Source organism: Macrotis lagotis, chromosome 1, assembly GCF_037893015.1.
Source record: "Macrotis lagotis isolate mMagLag1 chromosome 1, bilby.v1.9.chrom.fasta, whole genome shotgun sequence".
NCBI classification, from domain to species: domain Eukaryota; kingdom Metazoa; phylum Chordata; class Mammalia; order Peramelemorphia; family Peramelidae; genus Macrotis; species Macrotis lagotis.
In genome coordinates, this window is record NC_133658.1 from 887,414,724 (window position 1) to 887,442,083 (window position 27,360).

A 27,360-nucleotide genomic window follows, 5' to 3' on the forward strand; every position below is an offset into this window, starting at 1 on the left:
CCCTTCAATCACCCACCTGTTTTCTCAACTGCAATTTCCCAGGTGAATTCAGCAAGGGGATTGGATAAAACTGTCCCCATCAGAGCAAGCACAGGTAGGCTATGACTGATTTTTTGGTTGTTATTGTTCATTCGCTCATTTGTTTGTTTATACAATCCATTTCCTGAGTAATAGGGAAGCAAACAAGAACTTACAAAGCACCTACTCTGTGTTGGGCACTGTGTCTGTAGTTTTACAAATATTTCTTTTCTTTTTTTTTTTAGTTTTTTGCAAGGCAATGGGGTTAAGTGACTTGCCCAAGGCCATACAGCTAGGTCATTATTAAGTGTCTGAGGCCGGATTTGAACTCAGGTCCTCCTGACTCCAGGGCCGGTGCTCTATCCACTGCGCCACCTAGCCGCCCCAATATTATTTCTTTTGATCCTTTTCATTACTAAGTAGGAAGTGAAGCAGAATATAAAACTCAAGCTGTTTCCTTCCCTGATGGCAAAGGACAAAGGTCTGATTGCTGTGGATCTATGGGCAGGGACAATAGTGGGTAGTAAGTACTTACTTTGGAATCTGGGCCTGTGGATTATCCACTTTGGGAATAGTCAGTGGCAGAACACTGGCATCCTCAGTAACACTGGTTGTGCCTTTTCTTCTGCTTCACTTTCTTTTATCTTTTAAGATTCCCACCATTTCACACACACTCTCTACCCCTGCAACCAGATTCACAATGACATCAACTCCCAGCCCAGAGAGAATTCGCCTTCCTTTCTCAAATTTAGTACTTGGTTCGTAAGTTTTCTCCCCTTTTCCCACACAAACTCCTACACTCGTATTTGTGGACATCTATGAATGTGATGATAGAGCACTGGGTCTGGAGGCAGGAATACCAAAGTTCAAATCCAGTCTCAGACACACACTAACTATATGGCCCTGGGAAAGTCACTTAACCTTGGATTGTCTTAATTTATTAGAGAAGAAAATGGTAAAGTACTCCAGTATCTTTACCAGGAAAACCCCAAACAAGGTCATAAAGGTCCGAATATGTCAAAATGACAACAACTTCTCATCTGAACTAACTGGTCTCCTAATTTAAGCTTAAATCTCTCCCTTCTTCAATTCTCCATCTTCTCAGCTGCTAAAGTGATTTTGCTTAAGCAAACTATAAACTCCTATAGTTCTCTATTACCTCTAGGTATAACATTAATATAAATAATATATTATAATGGATAATAAATTCATTTAAATTACATATTAAGTACATAAATATATTAAAGGTATTAGAAATAAATACTGTTATAATAATAGATGATCATGTATTTAAATTATATGTTGTACAAATATATTAAATAATATATGATTAAAATATTAAATAATATAGAATAACATAAACTGCTCTGCTTAACTTTTACCTTCACAGCTTGATCCCAACCTTCCTTTCCAAGCTTGATATACACTATGTCGTTGCCACACCCTCTATAGTCAAGTCAAATCTTGCTGTACACTTTGCTGTGTGTTGGGACACAACATATTTTTGATCATCTCCATGACTTGACAGAGCCTAGCCCACATACTTGGAATGCTCTCTATCCTTAGATAGACTTCTACCAGAAACCTTTCCTGTGTCCCTCTAGGTCCTCACATCCTATCCACTAAAACTATGTTGGGTCTATTTTGCACATCACTTATATACTGGGTGTGCAGGTTGATTTTCCAAATAGATTATAAGTCCCTTAAGACTAATTTCATTTTTGTCTTTATATTCATAATACAGTATATTCCTAACACAGTAGATGTTTAAACATGCTTGAGAACTTAGTGACTGAGTCCTTTTTTTCTGCTGGGGCCCCCACCACTTGTCCAGTCATTCAGATTTGCAACCTTTGGGATATCTTCAATTCTTCACTCCTCTCTTTCAACCCCAACATCTCATCAGTTTTCCAGGATGAACAATCCTTTGGCCACATCTCTGGCAATCATCCCTTTCTCTGTACTCACCCAGCAGGGACCCGAGATCACTCCCTAATCACCTCGCATCCTTTTTTTTTTCTCCTGTAATAGCATCCTCATTGGTCACACTGCTTCCAGTCTCTTATCCATCCTCTTCATACATGCCCATCACTAAAACTCAAAGTCTGACCATATTACTCTCCTGACTCCTGTGACCCTCTCTTGCCTCTAGGGAATCTCAATTTAGTAAAAGCCTTTATCCTCTGGCTTTGGGTTCCCTTCCAAGTGGACTGCATGTGACTCCTCTTCTGCCAGTCAACCACAGAATTTAAACTCCTTGAGGGCAGGGACGTAATCAGATCCCCAGAAATCTCAAATGATATAATATTGGCAAAGCAATTAGTAAAACGCATAGCACATAAAACTTAATACTCAATAAATATTTGTTTGTTTCATCCCCCTCCCAGCATATAATACAACATATGGTACATAGCAAGTGTTTTAAAGATGCTGGATGAATGAATGAAAAAAAGAATGAATAATGCAAGAAAAAAACTTCCAGAGAATTAGAGCTATCTATAAGCAGAATAAGCTGTCTCAAGAGAAAATAGGCTCCCTATCACTGAAAGTTTACAAGCAGGGATGTAACAACCAATTTTTTAAGAGCTAGATAGATAGCTACAATACATTTTAAATTTATCTGCATTATCAACATTTTCAGCAATACTTTCTAAAATCTAGACAATCCATAAAATAATAAACCATTATGTATAGAATTTGACCATTTTGAGGACTAATTGCTAGGCAACTAGGTAGTTCAGTGGTTAGAGCACTAGGTCTGGAGTCAGAAAGACTCATAAGTTCAAATGCAGACTCAGACACTAGCTGTGTGACCTTGGGCAAGTCATTTAACCCTGTTTGCCTCAATATCCTCATGTATAAAATGATCTGAAGAAGGAAATCTAGTATCTCTGGCAAGAAAACTCAAATAGGGTTGCAAGGAATAGGACATGACTGAAGATTTGCACAAATGCTCACTCTAAAAATTTATCAATCATCTCTCAAGAACTATTCAAGCAAGTTCTAGCATACCCCTGTCTCCAAGCAAAGATTAGATGATCACCATCTGGGTATAATATAAAAGACATTCTTAAAAAAAATCATAAAATTCTAGATGGATGGGACCAGAGGCATTACTGAGACTAAACTTCCCTTTTACAGATGAGGAAACTGAAGCCCAGAGAAGTTTATTGATTATTCCCAATATCATGGGGCTAGTAATGGGATTGAACTCCAAAGCTTCCTGACTCCAAGTCTACTACAAGTGGACAGCTACAGGTGGTGCAGTGGATAGAGCATCAGCCGTGGAGTCAAGAGGACCTGCAATCAAATCTGACCTCAGACAATTGACAATTACTAACTGTGTGACCTTGGTCAAGTCATTTAACCCTGACAGTCTCACATCCAAGGCCATCTCCAGTCATACTGATTCATACTGAAAGTGAGGCAGATACCATAGCACAGTACCCTCTCACTCAAATTCAATTCACCTGCATGTTATGGCATCACCTCCCTGATGTCATGGTCTTCTCTGAGATCAAAGATAAGCAACAAGTGACAATTAGATGACACCATAGGACACAGAACACTGGGAGTCAAGGCTAGAAGATTTGTATTCAAATCCTGCCTCAGACTCTTAGAAGACCCTGGGTATATCCTTAACTTCTGTCTGCCTCTATTTCTTCTGTAAATAACAGCACCTACCCTCTTGTGTCGTGAGGATAAAAATGAGATATTAGTAAAGTGCTTAGCATGTACCAGGTAAATTCATCAATATTTATTTCCTTCCTTCCTACCTACCTACCTACTTATGTCTTAGTTGTACTGGATGAGGACAATGTTAGCATCTCATGATTTTGGGGGGTGGGAGAAGGGTGGGGAGAATTAAATGAGTAAACCTGATGCCATGGTAATGGAGGTAATTGAACCTCAGGGTATTTCATATAAAGAGATCTACAGAAGGTAAATTCCACTTGGTAGGCAGCTCTCGCAGGAAGAAAACAATAACTCCACATTTACTTTCATTTTTAAATCATTACATGCAAGCTCTGTCTTTGCAATAATTTCATTCTGTGTCCCTGCTGCTCTCCATCTTCTCAAGCTGGGGCTGGCTCCCCTGGACACCCTCAGCCTGGGCACCAGCGCCTCATTCCTAACACAAATCTTATTTCCCAAGGTCCTGAGGCTGAAAAGCTGGAAAGAAGGGCGAGAAAAACGACAAGCCTGGCGATATTTTAATCAAGAGAAAAGTGATTCCTAAATCAGGTCTCCTGCATGTGATCCAGGTCTCTGCTGCTTTGAGAAAGGAGACCAGACCCTAGCCAAGCCCAAGAAGAAGCAGAGTGTTCGGTGATCAGAACAGCCAAGTCACAGGGTTCTTTAACACTCCTCTGGGACTGCTACCCCAGCGCCGGCCTGTGGTTCTACCTCTTTACCACGTTACCTGCCTTTTCACAGGGTAACTAACTAATCACCACCTTCTTTGTGCCCACCAGGGTTGGGGGGAATGAGTGATCTTTGGTTTGAGGATTGGCGTGGAGGAAGGAAAGGAGAATATTTTTTAAAGTTCCATCTTGTTAAATGAAAAGTTCCAGGGAACTACATCTTGAGAAAGAGAACAATGAGCAAGAAATATCTATAGGTATGTGTATATATATGTATATATATATATATATATATGCACACTTTAAAAAGGATATGTGAACAAAGGATATGTAGCAAAGTAGAGCCATGAAATGTGATTTTTCCCCCAATTTCTCCTAACATAAAAGAATAGAAAATCATCTCCATCACAGGTGGACTATGGGAAATATAAGAATAGCATATAGAAACCTCTACAGTAGGAGCCGTGGATATGATAGCATTGCTTAATGAGAACGGGGGAAAATCCACAGCAGCTGATCTTGCAATTCCCCATTACACAGAAAATTATGAGTTACAAAAAGCAGTTTACTCCAGGAACATACATTAGCCACTTCTAATTTTGCTATGCAAATTTGCTAGATCTCATTCTCCATAGCTAACCTGAATTCATGAGGTCGGAAATGATTCTTGGGGAAGTACTAGGGATGACAGTATCTGGACAGAGAAATCCAAAAGCAAGGATTTTTCCATCTCAGAAGAGAGAAAATGGAGAAAGCCAAGAATCTACCAGGATTTCCCTATTCCCTACTCTGGAAACAGATGATGAAGAACCCTCTTTCTTTCATTAGGGAGGTGGGGAACTATGGCCATGAAACATTACATGCGATGGCAGACATGGCTTTATATTTGTTGGGTTTGCTTATTTTATTCTGTGTAATAAAAGAGGGTTCAGTGGAGAGGTATATGGAGGAAATTACTATGAGAGCAAAACAAAGAGCATAGATAAAAAGTTTGTCTTTCATTTCCCTCCCCCTACTCTTTTTTCAGAAGTAGGGATCTAGGGGCATTGAATATTTCGTATAATGCCAGATTTTTTTTTTCAATGAATTTGATCAATTTGCTTAATCTTTCCTCTATTTTTTTCCTTTTTCCTCTCTTTTTAAAAAAATATATTCATTATAAGGGATAACTCTCTGGGAGGGATAAAGGGGGGAATTTAGACAATGAGGGAAAAAATCAATAAATTTTTAAAAATATATTTTAATCTCTTTACACAAGAATAAACCATAACAGGGTGGCTAGATGGTGCAGTGGATAAAGCACCAGCCTGGAGTCAGGAGTACCTGGTTTCAAATCCAGTCTCAGACACTTAATAATTACCTAGCTGTGTGGCCTTGGGCAAGCCACTTAACCCCATTTGCCTTACAAAAAAAGAAGAAGAAGAAGAAGAAGAAGAAGAAGAAGAAGAAGAAGAAGAAGAAGAAGAAGAAGAAGAAGAAGAAGAAGAAGAAGAAACTATAAAGGAGGGAAAGTGACATGCCATGTGATTTCATCAGGATAGTGTTCTCCCAGGTAAGGAAATTCCCTCTTCTAGTGCAGATTTCTGCCTCTTCTACTATTTATGATCTTAGACTGAATGACAGAGATAAAGCGACTTGCATGGTAATACAACTTGAACCCAGATCTTCTGAACTCCCAGGCTTAGTTATCTGCATCTAATACACCAGGCTACCCCCTGTAGACTAGGAGATAAAGCATATATAACAAAATTACCACCACAAGACCCTAGGCTATGTGGATGGCTATTGATTTGTGAGAGCACAGCACCAGAGGGCTTTGTTATTCTCAGAAATATTCATCACTGCCAGGTTTCCCTGCTTAGAAAGAGCAGAAAGTAATACTACAAGATGAGGATTCTCCAATCAGGATGGCCCACTCCTCAGGCAAACTTACATTAGCAGTAACCTGACAAGGAGAGCCCAGGGCCACAATGAGTATTTATCACCAAGCAGTTAAAAAAGAGAGACCATACTCATTATTGCAATAAGAGGCAACCAAGGTGCCTTTTCCCCCAGTGGTCAGTCCCAGAGGTTTAGAATAGCTCAGACCCAAGATAAACCTAGGACTTCATCCAGAGAGAGATGGAGCAAGGAGTACCTGAAACCCCACCCCCTTCCCTTTTTTTCTTATTTCTTTCCTACACACTCATGATGGGCAGCTAGAGTGGTAGCACTGGAGTCAAACTACCTCCTCCAAGAGCCTTTTTCCTAACTTCCTGAGGATAGCTGCTACTGACTCCCTCCCCTGTCTTGGATTTAGTTTATATTTACTTCTACGTCTACATTATTTCACTCCAATGAATGTAAGCTCCTTGAGGACAGGCATTGATTTATTCTTGAGCCTTATACAATTACATGAGTTTAACAGATGGTTAAAAAATGCTTATTTGTTGATCGATTGGTTTCTATCATTGAGTCAGAGAGGAGGGAGGGAGGGAGGGAGGGAAGGAGAGAGAGAGAGAGAGAGAGAGAGAGAGAGAGAGACAGAGAGAGACAGAGAGAGACAGAGAGAGAATATACTGAATATATTTGCCTCCTGAATCAATACTGTGATAGGGAGGGGTCAGAGACTAGTTCACAAGTATCCTCCCTGGAAACAGGGGGCTATGATAAAAATAACACTGGGGCTAATGTCAAAGTCAATGGGGAGAAATGAATTAAGAGAAGTGAATTGAATTACTACTACTAAGAGAAATGAATTAGCAGAGCTGTAAGTAGGTGATACACTGGATAAAGGGCTGGGCCCAGAGACTGGAAGTTGTTCCTTAGTTGGGTTTTTTCACTTGTGTCAGACTCTTCATGACCCCATTTAGGGTTTTCTTGGCAGAGTTGTTAAAGTGGTTTACCATTTCCTTCTCCAGATCATTTTATAGATGAGGAAACTAAGGCAAACAAGTTTAACTGATTTGCCCGAGGTCACACAGCTACTAAGTATCTAAGATAGAATTTGAACTCGGGTCTCTCTAATACCATGTCCAAAACTCTATGCCTCCCTTTCTTCCTACTTCTTCCCAATAAGTCTGAAGCTTTATACTCTGATTCAGGGAGAATCAGTCTGGTGAAAAGAGAGAGAGGTTAGAGTAATGAGAGGTGACTATGGTCAGTTTTAACATAGGCACATGATGATGACTCCAAACTAAATGCGCTGTTTCAAACAAAGAGCTGGCAAAGCGTAGCCTTGAAAAATGAGATCATCTTTCCAATCACATGCCCTCAGTTTATGAGCAGCAACTTTCTACCTGTGTAGATGGAGACAGAGGAGACCTGCCTCTTACAATGTCACTCCCCTACTCAATAACTTCCAGTAGTTCCCTAGCCCCACCAGATTCAAATATAAAATGCTCGGTTTAGCTTTCAAAGCCTTTATAACCTCTCTAGTCATCTAACACATTACTCCCCAACAGTACTCTTCAATCCAATGACACTGGCCTCCTGGTTGTTCCACAAACAAGACCCTCCCTCTCTCATTTCTGACGCCCCCATGCCTAGAATGTTCTCCCTTCTCCACTCTGATCACAGACTTCACTGGCCTTCTTTAAGTCCCAACCTCAAGAAGCCTCCCCCCATCCCCTCTCAATTCCAGAGCCTTCTCTGTTCATTATCTTCTATTTAGCCTGATTAGAATTTGCTTTGTATATATTTGTTTATATGTTATATGACCTCATTAATCTATAAGTTCCTTGAAGGCAGGGACTGTCTTTGGTCTCTTTTTGTATCCCCCCCAGCACTTAGAACACTGCCTAACATCAATGGCACTTGATTAAATGCATATTGATTGATGGTTCGATTGGCTAAGTAATCCCTTTTGGAGAAGGGTACTAAATTCACTTCCATTCAACAACAAACATTTACCTTGTGTGTACAATGTGTAAGGAGTATGTGTAAAGGCTGGGTGGTATAAATGATCAGGAGTTTGAATTTAGAGATTCAAACTTGCCTTCCACCCTGTTGTATAATTACAAGCAAGTCTCTTAACCTCTTAGTATCCCTAAAGTTCTTGAAAGGGTCTCCCTACCTATGATTTTTTTATTCGTTTCCTATATACTCACAATGGACAGCTAAGACTTTACGTTACAAAAAAACTTACCAATATGTATTAGTACATGGAAGCCCATCATAAAAGTTTCCCACCCAAATGCAATCACCTGGTCTTCACTGCCCACCTCACAAAACATGCAAGACACATCTTAGACAACTAAGCCTTGCCTTCAAGGAGTTGGCAATCTAATGTACAAGATGTAAACAGATTAAATAAATACAAGACAATTTGAGGATGAGGAAAGAGCTAAGAACTAAGCTGATCAGTAAAGATTTCATACAGCAGGTGATCCTTAAAATGAGTCCAGATGACTGCTGGGATCAATCCCAGCCCTAACATTCTGTATTCTGATAGATTTTTGTATTCTAGAATTTCTTTCAGTCCTGAAACTTTATGATTGGTAGCCCCTTCCAGTTCTGACATTTCAGGAGTTTATAATTAAAGGTGATGAGCCCACAGGCATGATGTCACTGTTCACAAAAAGCCCCAAGCTAACAAATCTAGTTACATGATCTGAGTAGGGACATAGGCTTGAATTCAACAGACTAGGACATTCTTTACCAAGATGCCAGGCCACTCTGCATGTTTTTCCAAGGATCCAAGCCTTACCAACTCCTTTAGCCCTCCATGGAAAAGTGCATAAAGTTAGATACTACCCTAGGGGCTGGTGGAGTGATGCCTGAATGCCCTCTGGGGAAGTTTCAACCTAGTTGGAGAGTTCCTTGAAACCTGAGACAGTGGCCTCTGGGTAGGGTAGAGACAAGCTCACTGAAGGCAGAAGACCATAGAGTACATTTGTTCCTTGACTAACAATAATAGGATTCTTACCTTGTCAAAAAGCTGCCCATTGTATCAGCCCAGTGCTGAAATGTATGTAACATGACATACTATTATGTTAATTTGAAGGCAGGTCCCCAACTCAGCACAATGCAAAGGTCACCATGTTGCAGTGGGAACTGACCCAATTTCTTAACTGATTCGCCCTCACAGACACTGGAATTATCCACCTCTGCACTTGCAATCCCCTGCTCCCACACACTTTTCAGGAATATCTACTGAAATAACTCAGGGAAGCCAACTTTCCAAAAAAAAGATTAATAATAAATTACTAAAACAAGATCTCTGGTTGAATTGTGTAATTCTCCTTCTGCAACTCTGTCTATCTCACCTAGAAAATACAAGTCACTCAGAAATATCTTATGTAGTGATTATCTCAATAGGCAAATTGGGGGGGGGAAGAGAAGGGAAAGAAGTAAGTAATGGGATCCAATTTACCTCGGGAATTTGTCTCTCATGTTAGATAAATGTGGGGAGAGCCATTGCCATATGTGTATGTTATTAGTGCTCTCCAAATCTCAAGTGGGCTCTGACAACTAAATCGGTCTCCAACACTGACCTCTTCTGGGAGAGTGGCACCCACCTCCATGGGGCTTTGGGTGGCAGGTTTCACATTGACTTTTGCTCTCTCCTCTCCTCACCACACTACCTGGGAGAATCTCTAAGCTTTCTCCAGATCAAGATTGGGTATCACTGTCCACATGATAGGTTTTTGAATTCTCCCTCAGTGATTGGCCCTGTCTCCTCCTTGAAATTATTTTGTGTATGCTTTCTATTCATCTGTGAACATATTATAAACCCTCATCCCCACCTCCAATAAAATGCCAGCTGGAAAGGACTTTAGAGGTCAGCTCCAAGACCCTTTATTCCCAGATGGAAAAGGCAAGGTCATATGGAGGCAATAAATGGCAGATCCATTCAAATCACAATACTGTGTGTATAGTCCTCTTCAATGCATTGTAGACTTTTTTTTCCAAGTATAAAATATGTTCTGTGCCTTTAAGGAATGTCTCATTGAAAAAAGTATAGGACACAGAGCTTAAGGAGATTATTCTCATTATTCTGCTTTCACTCCCTTCTCAACTCCTGTACGTTCATCCCTCTTTCTACAGTTAACAATTCTTATAGCCAGATCCAATGGCCTCTTCCCATCCCTCCCGCTCTCTAGGTACTCACTCCTCTTTGAGTTTTCATAATAAGAAAATTTCTTGCTTCTTCTCCCTGTCTGATCACTCCTTGATAATTCAGATTACTTTGGATTAGACTCAGACTCCTGTGGTAGATTATCTTTCATATCATACTCCCCACATCTGAGTATTCACCAAGACTATATCCTGGAATCATCTTTTCTATACTCATTAGTTCCCATGGGTTCAATTATCATCTCTAAGCACAGTTCCTATCTCTCTCTCTCTCTCTCTCTCTCTCTCTATCTATATATATATATATATATATATATATATATATATATATATATATATATATATATATGTATGTATATATGTGTATATCTGTGGCTCTTCTGTGTTCTCTTCCACATCTCCAATTACCTACTGAACAGTTGAGCTGGAAATACCTACAGCATATCCAGACTGGATGTCCCAAACAGAAGTCATTCTCTTTCACCCAAAACTCACCTCCATTTTTTTTTCTATTCACCCAAATTCACATCCCTGGAGTTAGCATTTCATGCTTCTCTTTCTTTCACCCACAATATTCAATCAGTTGCTAAATCTTATTGTTTGCAACACCACAACATTTCTCACATCCATTCCCTTCTCTTTGATTACATGACCATTGAAAAGTTAGGTTCTGAAGACAACTTTCCTAATTCACCTGGTTGTGTGATCTTGGGCAAGTCATTTGTCCTCCTCTTTGTACCCCTGACCACTCTCTAAGATAGGAACTGTAGATAAGGTACTTTCTCTTCATTAATAGAGGAAATACCCCAAGAGGAGCTTGCTATTCTGATTAACAAGTAAGAAATAAGAGGATAGGAAAAAGGGAGAGGAGAAAAGGAATGAGAGGGAAGGAGAGAAGAGAGAGAGAGAGAGAAGAGTAAGAAGGAAGGAAGGAAGGAAGAAAAGGAGGGTGGGAAGGAGGATAGAAGAAAACTGCCAGAGGATGGATTTTACAATTCATGTGTATTCAGAACCTACATTCAAAGACACGTGTAGCCCTCTTTAATAGTTAATAAAAATTTATTAAACCAAAAATGTGTAGAGAACATGCCAGGTAAGTTAATCAATTAATCTGTTGGGGGGGTGAGAAAGGGGAGCAAAATAGGTATGAAATCATCCTCAAATGGCTCACTTATTTGTATCTGAAGTAAGACTTGAACCCATATCTCCTCAGTCCTGAGTCAGATCTATCCATAACACTCCTCATTCCTGTATTTAAAAAGGTGAAGCCATCAGAATAATTAGGCCAACAGCTCAGCAAGGGCCCTATTTATAGCCTCTGAGAATGTGGAAGTCCCCAACATAAGCAGTGGGTCTATTCTGCTGCTCCTTCCTATAGCAACTTCTATATGTGAGCCGATTACAACAATTAATTTAAGAGGGATTCCTCCACATGAACAATGCATCATTTTATTAGGAAACTCTATAAATGTCAGTGGTGCAATTCATTTTTATTAATTTTCTAAAATGAAATTAGCAGGAGTAGTGGCAGCAAGAGAGGCAAACCGAGGTTATGGAACATTTCTATCCCAAAGGGTATTGGTGTCATTAATTCCTAAATACCAGGAGGCCTGTTTGTATGAACTCAGCAGTTGACTGCACCAATTAATTTCAATATTTGGAGGGGAGCGGGGAATATCTACCAAACTCAACTCAACAACTAATTTAGGAAGGTCCTTGAACAGCCAGGCAACTTTTCTTCCTCTTGGGACATGAAGCTTTCGGGTGTAAATACAATATTGCAATGCTAAGAGGCAAATACTTGCCATCTTCACCCCACTGCCTCTAGCAAAACAAAAGCAATCTGGGAACACTTCCCATAAAACCTCTCCAAGGCCCAGACCTCCAGCAGGGGTGTACTCTATGGAATTTATCAAAATGCCTAGTAAACCCCATACCCATCACCAAAAGGTCAGAAAAATCATGTGTGACCACAAGCGACATTTACTCCGTTTTTGAGGATCCAACAGCCTTACGTCCTGAAATACTTGATCCAATCTCCAGTTGTGACACGATGGACTAACTGTTCTGCAGTCAAGCAGTGGCTGGGTCCTATGAGAGTGACCCTGACCTTGGCTAAGGGAAACTCTGGTTGATGTAAGCAGAAGTCATGACGACGACTACTATTATTATTACTATTACTGATGCTGCTGTTGTTGTTCTACTACTACTACTACTACAACTACTACTGTTATTACTATTATTACTACTACTGCTGCTGCTGCTACTACTACTACTGCTGCTACAACTACTACTACTACTACTACTACTACTACTACTACCATTGCCACTACTATAACAACTGCTGCTACTACTACTACTACTACAACTACTACTGCTGCTGCTGCTGCTGCTGCTGCTGTTACTATTACTAGTACTACTGGTACTATTATTACTACTACTACTTCAGCTCCTACCACTACTATTAGTACTACTACTACTACTACTAGTGCTCCTGCTACTACTATTACTACTACTCTTCTCCTCCTGCTATTAATGAAGATAAGGAAGAGGATTATAATGTTAAATGAATAAGAAAAGCAACAACTAGAATTTATATAGTGACTTTAGAAATATTACCTCAATTTAGCTTCAAAAAATGTAGGAAAATAGGTAATATTATTAATTCCATTTTTCTAGATGAAAACTAAGCTGAGAGAGTTTAAGAGTTGGGGGGCACAGCTAGGGGCATGGTGGATAGAGCACTGGCCCTGGAGTCAGGAGGACCTGAGTTCAAATCCAGTCTCAGATACTTAATAATGACCTAGCTGTGTGACCTTGGGCAAGTCATTTTACCCCACTGCCTTAAATAAAAAAAATTTTTTAAAGAGTTGCCCTGGATCACACAATTAGTTAATGACTGGAGTGACAGGAAACCACACATTAACATAATCTGTTTTACTGTATTTTTATTTATTTTATTAAACATATCCCAATTATATTTTATATTATATTATATTATATTTATATATATTTGTATTATATTATATTTTATTATATATTATATATTTTATATATATTATATATATTATACATATAATATATATTATATTTTATTTTATTTTATTTTATTATATTTTATTAAACATATCCCAATTACATTTTAATCTGGTTGAGGCTGCATCCTGAGAAGCAAGACTGACACCTCTGCTATAAGGAGGTATATTAAAGTGAGAGCTTCTCCAGAGCAGGGATTATTTTGTTTTTTCTTTTTTTGTTTTTGTTTTTTTGTTTTTTGTTTTTTTGTTTTTCACCTAGCAGAGTGCTCAGAACAGAGAAAACACTTAAGAAACGTTACTGGTTGATTGGCTGTCAAAAGGTTATAAACAGAGCCCTGAAGCCTACCTCAGAGGCTGACTTGAGGAAATCAAGGGACAAGAAGATGAATCGATTTGTCCAAAGTTATGCAAGTAGTCAGTATTAGAGGCAGAATTTGAACTCAGATCCTCCAAACCCAAAGGTTGGACTATTTCTACTGAACCACAATGAGTCTTTGGACCTTCCATAGGGTCAAAGTCCAGGACTTTGCTTTACAACTTGGCCATTCCTAACATGATATCTTGCCCATAATAGATGTTTACCTAATAAATGTTGGGTAAATTATATCATAGTATCTAGAGAAGGAAGGTCCCATATTAGGACATATAGTCATTATTTGGGAATTGGAACTAAAAGGGACCTCTGAGTCTATTGACTCTTACTCTGTCATTAAGGTCAGAGAAAAAAAGTGATTTTCCAATGATTGATTAACATAGATAGGAAGAATCAAAATGAGATTTGAACCCTGATCCTTTGAATACAAATCTAGTGAAATTCAAATCTCATTGTTGTTCCTCTCCTGCCTTTCCTGACCAGGGAATGAGCACTCTGAAATGAATTCACTAACTTGAGTCCCTCTCTATGGAATTCATTTTCCTCAAGTGTATAATACAAAGGCTGGAATAGGTGGTCTCTATGGTTTTTTCCATATTTAAACCCTAGGAATGCATTCATTAGTCTTCATTTATTTAACCTAAGAACTTAAATGCCAAGGTCAATGGAGCTCTGTTCCCTTCAATCTTCTTCCCAAAGAGAGAAGGCCCTATCAAGAGCAAGAAAACCAGGTTGATAGATAAACCATATAAAAATAGGGCAGTTAGGTGGAGTAGACAGAGTGCTGGTCCTAGAGTAAGGAAGACTCATCTTTCTGAGTTCAAATATGGCCTCAGATACTTCCTAGCTGTGTGACCCTGGGCACATCACTTTACCCTGTTTGCCTCAGTTTTCATGTGTTAAATGAACTGGAGAAGAAAATGGCAAACCACTCTAGTGTCTCTACCAAGAAAATACCAAATGAGGTCACAAAGAGACAAATCCAACTGCAATCACTAAAACAACAACAAAAACACCCACAAAAATGCACACAAACCCACAGAAAAATGAACACTGATGGACATTATAATGTCTCCTTTGGAAGGAAGACAGGCTGGAGCTACATCCTCCTGAAATCAAACTCAAGGCATAGATATCCAGTAAGTCACATCCTTAAATTCATATACACACAAACCTGCCTTACTAATAGAAAAGTTGCTACTTTTGAAAGCAGTGTGACCCCCTATTTTAAATGCCCCCCAAATATCACAGACCCCAAATAAAAGCATTGAGTTGGGCATGGGGGAGGGGAGCTTCCTTAAAACAAATGTACTTCAGTTTTCTTAACATAATAAAAATGTCAATTACACTCTAAGGGAAACAGGTCGGCAATCTTTTAACCAACTACGTCCATCCCCAAGTGGCTAGAGAAGCTAAACATTTATGGCAGTTATCGAGGACATTTACTGCATAATAAACTGTAGCTCTGTCCATTAAGTCTGCTTGGGGGGATCTCTTGCTCCCAATTACAAAAACCCCCAACATGAAAAAGCAACCCTTAGCCTCCAAAACAAGTAGAGATACAGGTAACCAACTTACTTATCAATAGAAAAGAGGTGGGAGAATAGAAATAGAAAGAAAATAGATAAGAATAGAAAGAAAAAAGAAGGGAGGGGGAGGGGGAGAGGGAGAGAGAAGAGAGAGAGAGAGGGAGAGAGAGAGAGAGAGAAACAGGGGAGGAGGAAGAAAGGAGAGAAGGAGGAGAAAGGAAGGTGTGGGAAAAAAGGAAGGAAGGAAGGAAGGAAGGAAGGAAGGAAGGAAGGAAGGAAGGAAGGAAGGAAAAAAGAAAGAAAGAAAGAAAGAAAGAAAGAAAGAAAGAAAGAAAGAAAGAAAGAAAGAAAGAAAGAAAGAAAGAAAAACAAGGGAGGAAGGAGAGAAGGAGGAGAAAGGAAGAAAGGTGTGGAGAAAAAGAAAGGAAGGAAGGAAGGAAGGAAGGAAGGAAGGGAGGGAGGGAGGGAAGAGAAGAATTTGGTGACAAGTAGGAGTCCCATAGAGATAAATGCTTCCAACTTCCACCCTCCCCCACCATGCAAATGATTCCAAACCAGCCAAGAGAAAGGGTATAATTAAATGGGAACCCATCAGGTTAAAACTTTCAACTCAGTGTGATCACTGGCACTCTATTTTTAATCCATCTGATTCTATTCAATATGATACTCATTAAGTCAATTAAGGAGACTTCAGTGTCATAAGCTATCAAGCATGACATAGGCTTTTCAATTGGCCATCAATGGATAGACTGGTGAAGTCAAGAAATCAGTGGAAATCAATCTATTTACTGTACATATCTGAAAGAGTGGCAATTATCAGGGATGTTACCTTGTCTTAGGGGAGGTGGTTAGCCATTCTTCATGTTTTTCAAACGTTATTAAATAAGCTGCAATTTCCTGAAAAAGAAACAGAACACAGAATAAACAATCAGCTCACAATTGATCACAGATAAAAATATTTAATATTTAGCTCCCTCAAATATCCTCCACCCTCCAAGACTGGGACTCCAATTTTCATTCAATACCATTGCAGGGGTTTTATTTTGTTGTTGCTGCTGTTTAAACCCTCTTCTTACAATCTTCTACACAAGAATAATCAAAGCTCTTGACTTTCAAAGAGAAGTCCATGTCAAGGACAGAAAAAAAAAGTTTCTCCTTGGAAAAAAATCACTAGAAATGATCTCAGATCCTAAATGTTATTAATTTGGGGAAGGGAAAAAATGCCACCAACAGGTATTCATTTATGCAAGGTTATAACTGCCGAGTTTTAGTTTGTCTTCCTCCAAGGGTGGACTAATCTTTCATCATTGCAAGAGATACTGTGTTCTCTCAGCTAGAATCTTCAAAACCCCTGAGCCAAATCACACAAGGAGATTTTTTAAAGAAGAAGAAAGAAAGAAAAGATAAAACCACACACATCAAAAAAAAGAAAGAAAGAAGACAATCCTTTAACCTTTTCCACCACAGAAGGTACTCCCTGATAACTTAATACATCGAGCCAATACTTCAGAAAGAAAAGCAAAGTCAGCAGAGCTAACAGCAAAGACAGAGAAAATGTGGGCACCTGAAGGTAAATTAAATATTTATAAACACAACAACATCACTGCAGACAGATTTACTGATTTATTAATAATTTCCATAAAAAGCCAGTGGGTGACATCAACATAAGTCATTGCTACTGCTCTGAGGCATGATACGGCCCATTACTCCTAGATCCAAACTGATTTGCTAACATGAAATTGGCAAGTTTGTAAGTTAAAATAAGGTTGGGCCAACTAGGATGTATATTTTCCATGGATTCTATGGGGTTACCAAATACTAGTGATCTTAGAGAAAACCAGAGAAAAGGCACAAAACCAAAGCTTACATACAGTTAAAGATCCTGAAAGGGTCTTACCAAGAGGTCCAAAGTCAGAATAGAAGGCAAGGGATCACAACACTTTCCTCCCTTTTCCATTAGTAAATCTTGACCCAACATACTTGGTGGTAACTGATTTTCACTTCTTTAGAGAACACATAAAGGGACCTCTTCTTAACTTTGTTCAAGAATTGTTATGAACCCAAAGAAGATAAACCACATCCCAATACATTTATACAATTGCAAAATGTCATTTTGTCTACCTATGAAATAGTTCAATGAATATTAAATATAGAAAAGAATAACAGCAGGATACCAGCTTGTCCCTTAATTTATTCAGTCAGTCTGTCAATGAGCATTTAAGATGCCTACTCTGTGCCAGACCCTTGCTGGGCAGTGAGGATACAAAGAAAGGGGGGAAAATGGTCCTCTCAACCTTATAGACTACTGGGGGAGATGACATGCAAACCATTTCATTCAAACAAGCTGCACACAAGAAAAATAGGAAATATCAACAGAAGGAAAGACATAAAATGAAAAGGGAAATTTGGGAAAGGTTTGACTATCTAAAATCCTTCAAAAAGAATATAGGAAGAATGAGAAAAAATTAAAATTAAAAAAGAAAGACAGCATAGAAGATAGAGAACCAATAGAAAACTTAGGACAACATAGGCTCAAGTCACAACCCTGACAATTTTTGATTATGTGACCTTGCTCAAGTCACTTCTCATTGCCCTCAGACGATTCTCTTAATGCCTGTAGGTGGCCTTACATTAGAACAGTTAACTTGCTAATAATAATTCCCTACACCAATGAAATCACAGCTCCAGTCAATTACCATTACTACTGGTAAAGTTTTAATTGAGAAAGCATAAAATAAAACCTCATACAATACTAGCAAAGTACAATTCCCATCATCTCAATGCAGCTATAGAAAGATCAATACTTTCTCATCCAAAAGGACCAAAGGACAAATAGATAGATGCTCTCAGAGTACATGATAAATAGGTTAAAATGTTACAAAAACATTTGTGTTAAAAAAAAAGATTTCATTTCACTGAACAGTAGTATAGGCTGGAAATATTTATTTGTATAATATACAGTAGATTAAAAGTCCCTTGAAGGCAGAAACTGTCCTTTGCCTCTTTTTGTAACCCTAGCACATAGTAGAAACTTAATAACTGTTGAGTGATTGGTTGAAAATAGATGCATGCTTCTAGATTAATTGAAATGTCGCAATTTTCCTTCCTTCCCTTTCCAGGATAAAGTCTATGAAATAGCTAAGATACAATAGGGGGAATCAAAAAATCCTGCATGTGGGGTGGCTAGGTGGCACAGTGGATAGAGCACCAGCCCTGGAGTCAGGAGTACATGAGTTCAAATTTGGTCTCAGACACTTAATAATTACCTAGCTGTGTGGCCTTGGGCAAGCCACTTAACCCAATTGCATTGCTAAAAGCTAAAAAAAAATCCTCCATGAGTGATTCCTGAAGAACTCAACCACAAGCATGTCAACAAAATGTGCTAAACAAATGGTTCATTATAACTGGGGAATGTCTAAGTACATTGTGCCTCATTGAGGTGGTGCTGTGAAAGGTCACAGAGACATCCAGATCTCCCAAGGGCATTCCAGCAAAGATGAACATCTAAGGAGAAACAATAGAAAATGCCTTCTTCTAACCCAGAACTGCACAAAAACATAGCTAGAAAGCTTTCAGACACTAAGGAAAGGGTTCTGTCAGAAAAATCTCTTACAAACACAAGTAAACAAGACAGAAGCCTGCTAATGTTTTGTTCCAAAGTCACCTGGAACATTCTTTGTATACATGCATAGGTGGAGATGAGAGCGAGAAAGGAGGAAGAAATAGAGGAGGAGGATGAGGAGAAGAGAAGGAAGAAGCTCAAAGTGAATGAATGTGGAAGCTTCAGGAGTCTCGAAAACATACAGTTCTCCTTCCCTAATGCCTACAATTAGTTCATATCTCTTCAATGTCTAAAAATTCCTCTCTTGATTCTACCATCCCCACTTCTTGGATGAAAGAAAAACTTGGATGGAGAAAACGATCTACAAACTGTGTCTCTACTACTCTCATTCTCTTCTAAACTCTCTGGCTTTTACCCTTATCAATCAGCTGACACTTCTAAACCCTCTGACCTTTTACTCTTTTCAGTCAACTGACACCTTTCTCTCCGAAGTTACCAATTATCTCCTAATCGCCCAATCATCTTTCTTGACCTATCTGTAGCCTTTAACACTGTTAATCAGAAGACCTTCCTGGTTCTGCTCCAAGTTTCATGACACTACTCTCCCCTGGTCCTTCTACATATCTGACCATTCAGTCTACTTTACTGCAGCTTCACATGCCCGCAAACCATGGGTATCCCTCAAGTTCCTCTCTTAAACCTTCTTTTCCTCCAGTCTATCCCATTTGATAATTTCATCAGTCTCCAAAGAATCAATTATCATCTTTTTTGCAGATAATTCCCAGATCTATATAACCAACCCTAATTGCTTTCTTAAGCTCCAGTCTCACATTGCCAAATGCCTTTTGGATATCTTTAACTAGATTGTTATAAGCATCTTAAACTCAATATGTCCAAAAGAGAATTTATTATATTTCTCTCTAAACACTCTTCCCAATTTTCTTATTACTCTCAAGAGCCCTACCATCCTCCCAGTCACCCACACTCAAAGTCTTAGTGTAATTCTAGAATCATTCCAACTCCCCTCACATATCTAATACATTATAAAAATCTTGTCATTTCTAACCAAAGCATCTCTCATATATGCCTCATTTCTACTCATACAACTACCAATGTAATTCAAGTCCATATCACCTTTCTGACTAATGAATATAGATGCAAAATATTAAATAAAATGTTAGCAAAGAGCCCATAGAAACATATTTATGCTCAGTTTGAATTTATACCAGGATTGCAGACCTAGTTCGATTTTAGAAAAATTATAAATATACTATATTAATAACAAAAAATAAAGAACACAATTATGTCAGCAAATAAGGAAAGTACTTTTGACAAAAACTGTATATACTTCTATTTAAAATCCTAAATAGACTAGAAATAAATGGACCTTTCCTTAATTTGCAAATGATATCTAAACTCAAGAACCAAAACTATATGTAATGGAGAAACACTAGAAGTCTTGCCAATAAAGCAAGAGTAAAACAAGGATATCCATTATCACCATTATTATTTGGAAAATATTTTGAAAATTCCACCTATAGAAAATTAAATCACTGGAATAACCACAGACAAAGAGGAAATAAAATTATTATTTTTATAGATGATATAATTATCTAAACAGTGAACACTAAAGAATAAACTAAAATTTATTAAAACAATAACTTCAGCAAAGTAATGGGATATAAAATGAACTCATATAAAGCATAAACTTTATTATATATTAAATTAGATCCTCAAAGGAAGAAATAGAAAGATAAATTCCAATCAAAATAACTCTGAAATGTATAAGGGAGTCCATCTATCAATATGTAGCCAAGATTTATATGGATATAAGTATAAAACATTTTTACAGGAATAAAAAGGACTTTAATCATTATAAAATATTAATTATTAATAGTCTGACTGTGTCACTATAAATTAAAATGATAATGCTCTTAATAAATTTCACAGATCCTATTAAAAAACCTACAAATAGATATAAAAGAAAAATGATAACATTTATCCACAGAAAAAAAGATCAATAATCTCAAAAGAAGAAAATATTTTCAAATAGAAAGGAATGGGAATTAGAAGTGCCATAGCTTGCACAATAATACAAAGCAATAATCATCACAACAGTTTGGTACTGGTTTAAAAAGAGATAAATTGATCACTGGAATAAACCAGTCTTGCAACATAACAGAAGCAGATCTAGTAGTATAGGGTTTGATATACCCAAAGACCCCCTACTACTGACATAATGACTTGCTGGTCAACAAAAATTGTTGGGAAGACTGGAAAGTGTCCTTTCAGAAATTAAGTTTACATTGATATCTCATATTATGTTACATCAACAAGCTCCAAATGGACATGTAAAAAGCTCCATAACAAACCAAATAGTGGATATGGGAAGGAAATACGTTTTATACTACAGATGGGGGCAGGGGAATTCTTAACCAAACAAGGGAGATCACAGATAACAAAATAGAGAGAGTCAAGTCAAGCAGATCACCTTTGAAACTATCATGTTGAATTTTTATTTATTTCATAAAAAGTTGCATGTAGCATTAATTAGAAGTTACATTATGCTTTATCTGTTCTTTGCAAATAGAAATATTCATGTCTAAAAGAAAAAAAAAACATGAACAACTAGGTGGCACAGTGGATAGAGAACCAGGCCTGGAGGTAGGAGGACTCATCTTTCTGAGTTCAAATATAGTCTTAGACACTGTCTTGTCATGTGACTCTGGGCAAGTCTTTTAACACTGTATGGGGGCAGCTAGGTGGCACAGTGGATGGAGCACTGGCCCTGGAGTCAGGAGGACCTGAGTTCAAATCCAACTTCCAAGACTTAATAATTATCTAGCTGTGTGACCTTGGGCAAGTCACTTAATCCCATTGCCTTACCAAAAAAAGAATCAAAACACTATATGCCTCAGTTTGCTCATGTGAAAAAATGAACTAAAGAAGGAAATGGCATACCACTCTATTATCTTTGCCAAGGAAAGCCCAAATGGGGTCACCAAGAGTTGGACATAACTAACAAACAAAAGAACAACAAACAACAGAAAAACTAAATTTTAAAATATTAATTATGGAAACTAAGTGTCTTAAAATATTACTGTTTAGAAGAAACTATGCAAACGAGGAATATAGAGAAGCATACAACGATTTACGTGAATTGATACAAAATAAAGTAAGTAGAACTCTACTAAATTGGAAGTTATCTGAAGGTAAGAACTCCATCCTACATATCTCTCCCCTCAGACATCACATTATCCTTGGCCTATGCCAACACATGTTTTGTGTTCTCTACTCTTCCACCAAGCAGATGGAAATCTATCTTTAATGTAGTAGAAAAATCTTAGAGAATTGTTGAAGCTTTAAGAGTTGGTAATTTATTCATGTTCACACAATTTTTAAGAGTCAGGAGAGAATTTTGAACCCAAGATTTTCCTGATTTAAAAAAAAAAGTTTAAAAACCCATTATTCTAAACCATCCTTAAGATATAGATGATAACACAGAGCCAGAGAAGTTAAGTTTGATCAAGGTCATAGAATGAGTAATAACAACCACAGAGTCCAAGTGTCCTGACTCTTAAATTATAATTTGCATCTCTAATCAGTTGTGATTTTGAATATTTTTTCTATATAACTATAGTTTTGATTTCCTCTTCTGAAAACTACCTCTTCAGATCCTTTGATAATTTATCAGTTGAAGAATGCTCATATTTTTATAAATTTGACTCAGTTTTTTTCTATATTTGAGAAATGAGACCTTCATCAAAGAAAACTAGCTGTCAAAAAAAAAATTTCCCCTAGTTTTACGTTTTCCTTCCAATCTTGGTTGCATTGGTTTTGTTTCTTTTTTTGGTTTTTGCAAGGCAATGAGGTTAAGTGACTTTCCCAAGGTCATATAGCTAAGTAATTATTAAGTGACTGAGGTCACATTAGAACTCAGGACCTCCTGACTACAGGGTCAGTGCTCTATCCACTGTGCCACCTAGCTGCCCTACTTTGTTTCCTTTTAATATTATGTAATAAAAATTATCCATTTAACACACCATCATGATTTCTATCTCATTTGGTCAAAAATTTCTTAACTTATCCATACTGACAGGCAAAATATTTCACACTCCCCTAATTTGCTTATGATATCATCCTTTATATCTAAATCATGTACCCTTTTTGACCTTATCTAGGTACATGATATGAAATTTCATATGGAAAGAGTTCCAGCATGAGGACCTGGATTCAAATTTTGCCTCTGATGTTTACTTTCTATATAATCTTGAACAAATCATTAAAAATCCCCAGACCCATTTCCCATGTCAAGATGAGGTGGTTGTACTCAATGATTTCAGAAATCTTTTCGATCTCTATATTTAGGACCTTATAATATTTTTGTTATAATAGATTTCCTCTTTTTTTAGGTTTTTTTTTTTGCAAGGCAAATGGGGTTAAGTGGCTTGCCCAAGGCCACACAGCTAGGTAATTACTAAGTGTCTGAGACCATATTTGAACCCAGGTACTCCTGGCTCCAGGGCCAGTGTTTTATCCACTGCGCCACCTAGCCGCCCCTATAGATTTCCTTTTGCATCTGAGTTAATCACACAGATTCTCTCTGGCTGATCTCCCTGACAATGAATATCTGGGGACACAGGAAGACTCTCTCAGGTCTTCTTCAGTGAATGGTGGCTCCATTCGTTTTCCCTCCCTTCCTAAATCTCTCCAAATTCCTCCACATTGCTTTGTAGCCAACTGGTCTTATTCATATGTCAAGATGAGAGAACTTGCCCTGGGCGCCAAAGTAAAGACTGTCCAGCTTGCAAATTTTAAATGTTTAGTTTGTTCCTTTGATGCTCAAGAAGAAAAATGGTCTCTGCAGAGCAATGTCAGCAGCTTTGGAGAGGGAATTTCCCTCAAAAGCGATCCTACACATTTCCATTATTGCATCCTTGGCATTTGGCTCATTCCCAGGATAGTGGGCATGTATACCCAGCATGAGGGAGGGGAGGCATCAATCAATAATCAACAAATCAACAAGCATTTATTAAGCCCCCACTCTGTTCCAGACACTGTCCTAGAAATAGAAGTACAAAGAAAAAAACCCAATTTACATTACATTGATAAATAAATAGCATGAATGTAAAATTTAAAATTACAAGATAGTTTTAAAGAGCAATCATTAGCAGTTTAGGGAGACCAGGAAAGACTTCATGCAAAAGATAACGCTCGAGTTGAATCTTAAAAGAAAGGAAGCACTCTGTTTAAGCATCTACAACATGTCAGACACCATGTTAAATGCTCAATGCTTTGTGGTGTCAACTAATGCACTATCATGACAAGGAAGGGAGTTTGACATTAGCGGGTAACATCAGTTTATCTCTGCAGCCTGGATGGGAAGTCCCAATGCAAGAGCATACCTATTTTTTTCCATTTTTCTGACTCTAAGGTAGCCAAGTCTGATGGAATGGTTTCTGCTGGAAGACAGCAGCTCATTTCTCAGCAAAAGACCTTCTGGGCCAAGAAGATAAGGAAAGAAAGCTGCAGGGAAGGTAATGCCACTTTTACACACACATAGGAAGTCTTCTTACAGAGAATCACATAGCTACTGAGGTCACTTCCAAGCATGAAGTTCTGTTCCATGATCATGGAGTCAGTTGAACTCCTTGTCACAGAGGTAGACTGGCAGAGGTAGCCTGTTTGGCTTGTACTTAAAGAGGTCCAGGGTTCAAATTTTGCCTCAAACACCAGTATGACCCTGGACAATTCATTTAATTTCTAGTCATTTGTCTATCCAGCCTTTGCCTAATGGGCTCCAATAAAGGGACACCTACCAAATCTTGAGTTAGCCCAATAGATTTTAAAATGGCTCTGAGAGAAGGGTTTTCCTGCCATTGACCCAAAATATGCCTTGTTAAAACTTCTACTCATTGCTTCAAGGTCTTCCCTCTAGGGTCAAACAGAAGATTTCTAGTCTTTCTACAAGCCAGTTATTGAAAATACATAGTGAATTTATTTCTCCACAAAGTCTTCTCTTCCTTGGTCTAAATATTCCCAGGCCCTTTAACCTAGATTCATATAGTAAGAACTCAGGATCATGCATCCTGGTGGCCCTTCTTTGGACCCTCTTCAGTTTGGAGTGTCCTTCCTAAAATGTGGTCTCTAGAACTCAATATGAAACTCTAAATGTGGTCTGACCAGGTAAGAGTGAAGAGGAATTATCAGCAACCTAATCCTGGATATTATGATTAGATTGGCTGCTATGTTGTACTGTTTAGTTCACTAATACCCCAAGTCCTTTAAAAAATGCTATCTTAGCATGCCTCCCCATCTGATACTCATCAAATTGATTTTTTGAACCCAAATGTAAGATTTTACTTTTACCTCTATTAAATTTAATTTAATTAGATTCCATCCAATATTCTAGCCTGTCAAGATTTTTCTGAATTCTGATCCCAGCGTAGCTATTTTTTTCACCTTTGTGTCATTTGCAAATCTTATAAGCATTCTGTCTCTACTTTTATCCAATAAAAAAGAATAAAAAGTCAAGATCACTGGCCTATAATTTGCAAAACTGATTTGCTTCCCTTTTTTTTAAAACCAGAATGTTTCTCTTCTCTAACTATTCACATTCTCCAGTCCTCCATAGAATTTCAAAAAAACCAAAGTCAATGAATACTCAGCAATCAAATCTATCAGGTCTTTCCATATATTAGAATGTTATTCATTTGAGTCAGGTGATTTGAATTTAACATTTATAGTTATGTATCTCTTATTACCTCTTACTCTTGGATTTAAATACTCTATTAGTCATTTTTCTTTTTTTCTTTCTAGTACTTGCTAAAACAGCAAGGAACCCTGAGGGAGAGACAGTAGACACATATGCTAGACAGGCAAACCACCATCATCACCACCACTGCCCATTAGATGCCAGTAGAGGTTACCTAAGGTTCTTCACCTGAGATCTGGGGGATTAGCACCACCACTACAACCCCAAACATTGATACTGCTTCCAGTCTGGTCCCTATAGCCATCAACCATGGAATCAACTGCTGGGGTGATGGAAGCTGGCAAATGCTATCAGACATGCTACATCTCTGCATCTTCAGGAACCAAAGCTTCTAAAAGGGGAAATGATTTCACCACCAAAATCTTTGGTTGCATCAATTGGTTCATTAGAAATGGACACAGTTTTTCTCAATGAAAATGACATTATAGAAGAAGCATTATTATCTGCTTTACTGACACAACCCAAGTACCACAGGATATTTCTATCTATCTTAAAAGTTTATCTCTCCCATATATGCTGTCTCCCCCAACAGATGTGAACTATGAGAGCAGGAACTGACTTTTTCATCTGCATTTCTAAGCTTTTAGTACAGCACATTGCACATAGAAGTGCTTGATAAATGTTCTTTCATTGATTTTATTTTGAATTTTAGCTGGCTTGATACTACTCTTATAGCATTATGCCATACTTGGACCATTCCTTCCATTCTCTGCAAATTTTTACACAGATATGTTTCTATCTTCTGCACATTTTTTGAAATCTAAATTGGCTAGTGAGTTCCCTTGAGCTTTAGAGAGTTTTCCCTTTTCCTCCTCATCAGAATCATTTCTCTTGGTATCTTCAGAATTCTGTTTTTGTGAACTTTCCTTCACTTCCAGGTGGACTTCCAAAGATCCATATGATCTTACCTAGCCTTTCTCTGAACCCTTTAAAATAGGTCCTAAAAGATGGGATGCCATTGTATTCTAAGCTTCCTTATTCTCTAAAATGTAATCATACCCCCCAAACATTTTCATGCTTTCCCAGGATCCACTAAAATCAATTGGAAGTAATGTGTGTACCACATTTTGGGAAGGACATTGACAAACTGAAGAAAGTCCAGAGGAAGGCAACCAGAATGAATGACCTTGAGTTCATACTACATGAATCTAGATTGAAAGAACTGACAATATTTAGCCTGAAGAAGAGAAGATTTGGATATACATGTCAGTTGCCTTCATACATTTCAAGAACTGACTTGTGGAAGAATTAGGCCTAATTGACATCAGAGGGTAAAACTCAGAGCAAATGATGGAAGTTTTTAAAAAGAAAATCTAAGTTCAATGTTCCAACTTGATTCTGATATAATAGTTCCAAGTTTCCTTAAAATCTGATGAAGCCTATTCCTTTCAAACTGAACTAAATTCACCACCCCATTCCAGTTGATGAGCCATCCTAACCCTCTCTTCCCATCTTCTAAATCCAACCAATCAGCAAACATTCTATCAAACTAGTAACTTTGGCTCTCTGCAATGGAAACCACTTATCTATGCGAATTATATGAAAATCCAACAAGCAATACTCAACCTCAGCCTGGCCCTGGGCCCTCAGGCCCTTGTCACCAAGAGACAGTGATGATGATAGACAGAGGGAAAGGTCAGGTAA

At 38.0% G+C, this 27,360-nt stretch overlaps 1 protein-coding gene across 4 annotated transcripts in view; it reads right to left on the minus strand.

Moving 5' to 3' along the window:
- The window catches only part of LOC141509213 (calmodulin-binding transcription activator 1-like), an 849,778-nt gene that overhangs the window by 458,731 nt on the left and 363,687 nt on the right, over positions 1–27,360 (minus strand). For all 4 annotated transcript variants that reach the window (XM_074218572.1, XM_074218574.1, XM_074218573.1 and 1 more), the window contains one exon: positions 16,209–16,276. In XM_074218572.1, the coding sequence (XP_074074673.1) occupies positions 16,209–16,276 (68 nt within the window). The remainder of the gene's footprint in view (positions 1–16,208; positions 16,277–27,360) is intronic.